Source organism: Acyrthosiphon pisum, unplaced genomic scaffold (genome assembly GCF_005508785.2).
Source record: "Acyrthosiphon pisum isolate AL4f unplaced genomic scaffold, pea_aphid_22Mar2018_4r6ur Scaffold_20534;HRSCAF=21316, whole genome shotgun sequence".
In the NCBI taxonomy this organism is placed as follows: Eukaryota; Metazoa; Arthropoda; class Insecta; order Hemiptera; family Aphididae; genus Acyrthosiphon; species Acyrthosiphon pisum.
Genome location: NW_021769904.1, coordinates 9,958 through 11,139, shown reverse-complemented (window position 1 = coordinate 11,139; position 1,182 = coordinate 9,958). Strand labels below are relative to the sequence as shown.

Genomic DNA, 1,182 nt, shown 5'->3' with positions numbered 1-1,182 from the left:
AACGGTGTTACGACGATCGACATTTCCAAAATCTTGAGCTGCATATTGAGTTCCTTCTCTTTTTCGTACAAAATTGTGTAGAATACAACATGATTTTATAATGTCATTGATTTTACCAACATCATGGCAACGAATGGCAGTACTTAAAACTTGAAATTTCTCTGTCATCATTCCAAATGTACACTCTATCGTTTTTCTACCACGGCTTAGTCGATAGTTTAATACTCTTTGTACGTTGTTTAGATTTCGTCTTGGGTATGGTCTCATCAAATATGTCGATAATGGAAATATGCCTCATCACCCACAAAATAATAAGGAAATTCGCAGTCATTTTCGTCATATTGTAGCTTTGAAGGTGAAGGTATATCAAGTTCTTTGCGTGTTAACCAATATTTCATTGCTGAAGCTCGAAATATCCCTCCATCGCTGTTCCTACCAGCATATCCAGTTTCTATCATAGTAAAAAGGCCGTCAGCATCACAGCAGCCTAATAACACTATTGAGTGATAGGCCTTGTAATTTAAATTACTCGAACCAGTATTCGGAAGTTTCTCGATGCGAATATGTTTACCATCTAAGCTACCGATACAATTTGAGAGGTTCCACAAAGACTCAAAACGTTGTGAAATTCGTTTCCATTGAGCTTTATTTGGTTTCGGCATCCAATCCTTATTCATCTTTTCCCAAAATATCTTTGTTGTCTCTGCTACGATGCGACCAACAGTAAACTCTCCTCGACAAAAATATAACCCAAGTGAGACAAATGTACATCCTGTAGCTAAATACCTGTATAATAAAAAAGTATTAATTACATTTTTAAAATTAATTAAAAAAATTTCATTAATTAAACAAAATTTATAAAATAAAATTGATTGGAAAATTCTACCACCTAGATGGCCTAAACTAAATTCCATTAATAAATAATACGTTTTATATATTATACGTGTGTATTATTGCAGTGAACGAATGTAAGGAGAAATGGAGGAATTTAAGAACTACTTTCGTTAGGAGTATGAAAATCCCTGCTAGCGGATCCAAAGCAAAAAAACCATATTACCTAAATGATGCAATGCAGTTTACGGTACCCTTCCTTAAAACTAGTGCTGTACCAAGTGGAAATTTGCCACCTATTCCATCAGATGAAAATGTTGAAACTACTGATATGTGGGAAAACACCCTATT

At 34.3% G+C, this 1,182-nt stretch overlaps 1 protein-coding gene across 1 annotated transcript; it reads right to left on the bottom strand.

The window, feature by feature from the left end:
* Nucleotides 1-266: 266 nt before the first annotated feature.
* On the bottom strand, nucleotides 267-677 carry LOC103307867 (putative nuclease HARBI1). The gene has a single exon (XM_008180278.1). The coding sequence runs from the start codon at nucleotides 675-677 to the stop codon at nucleotides 267-269; it is 411 nt and encodes a 136-aa protein (XP_008178500.1).
* Between the last annotated feature and the right edge of the window lie 505 nt (nucleotides 678-1,182).

Bases quoted from the DNA above. Each gene is read 5' to 3' on its own strand.
- LOC103307867 (XM_008180278.1), bottom strand. From the start codon at position 677: ATGAATAAGGATTGGATGCCGAAACCAAATAAAGCTCAATGGAAACGA.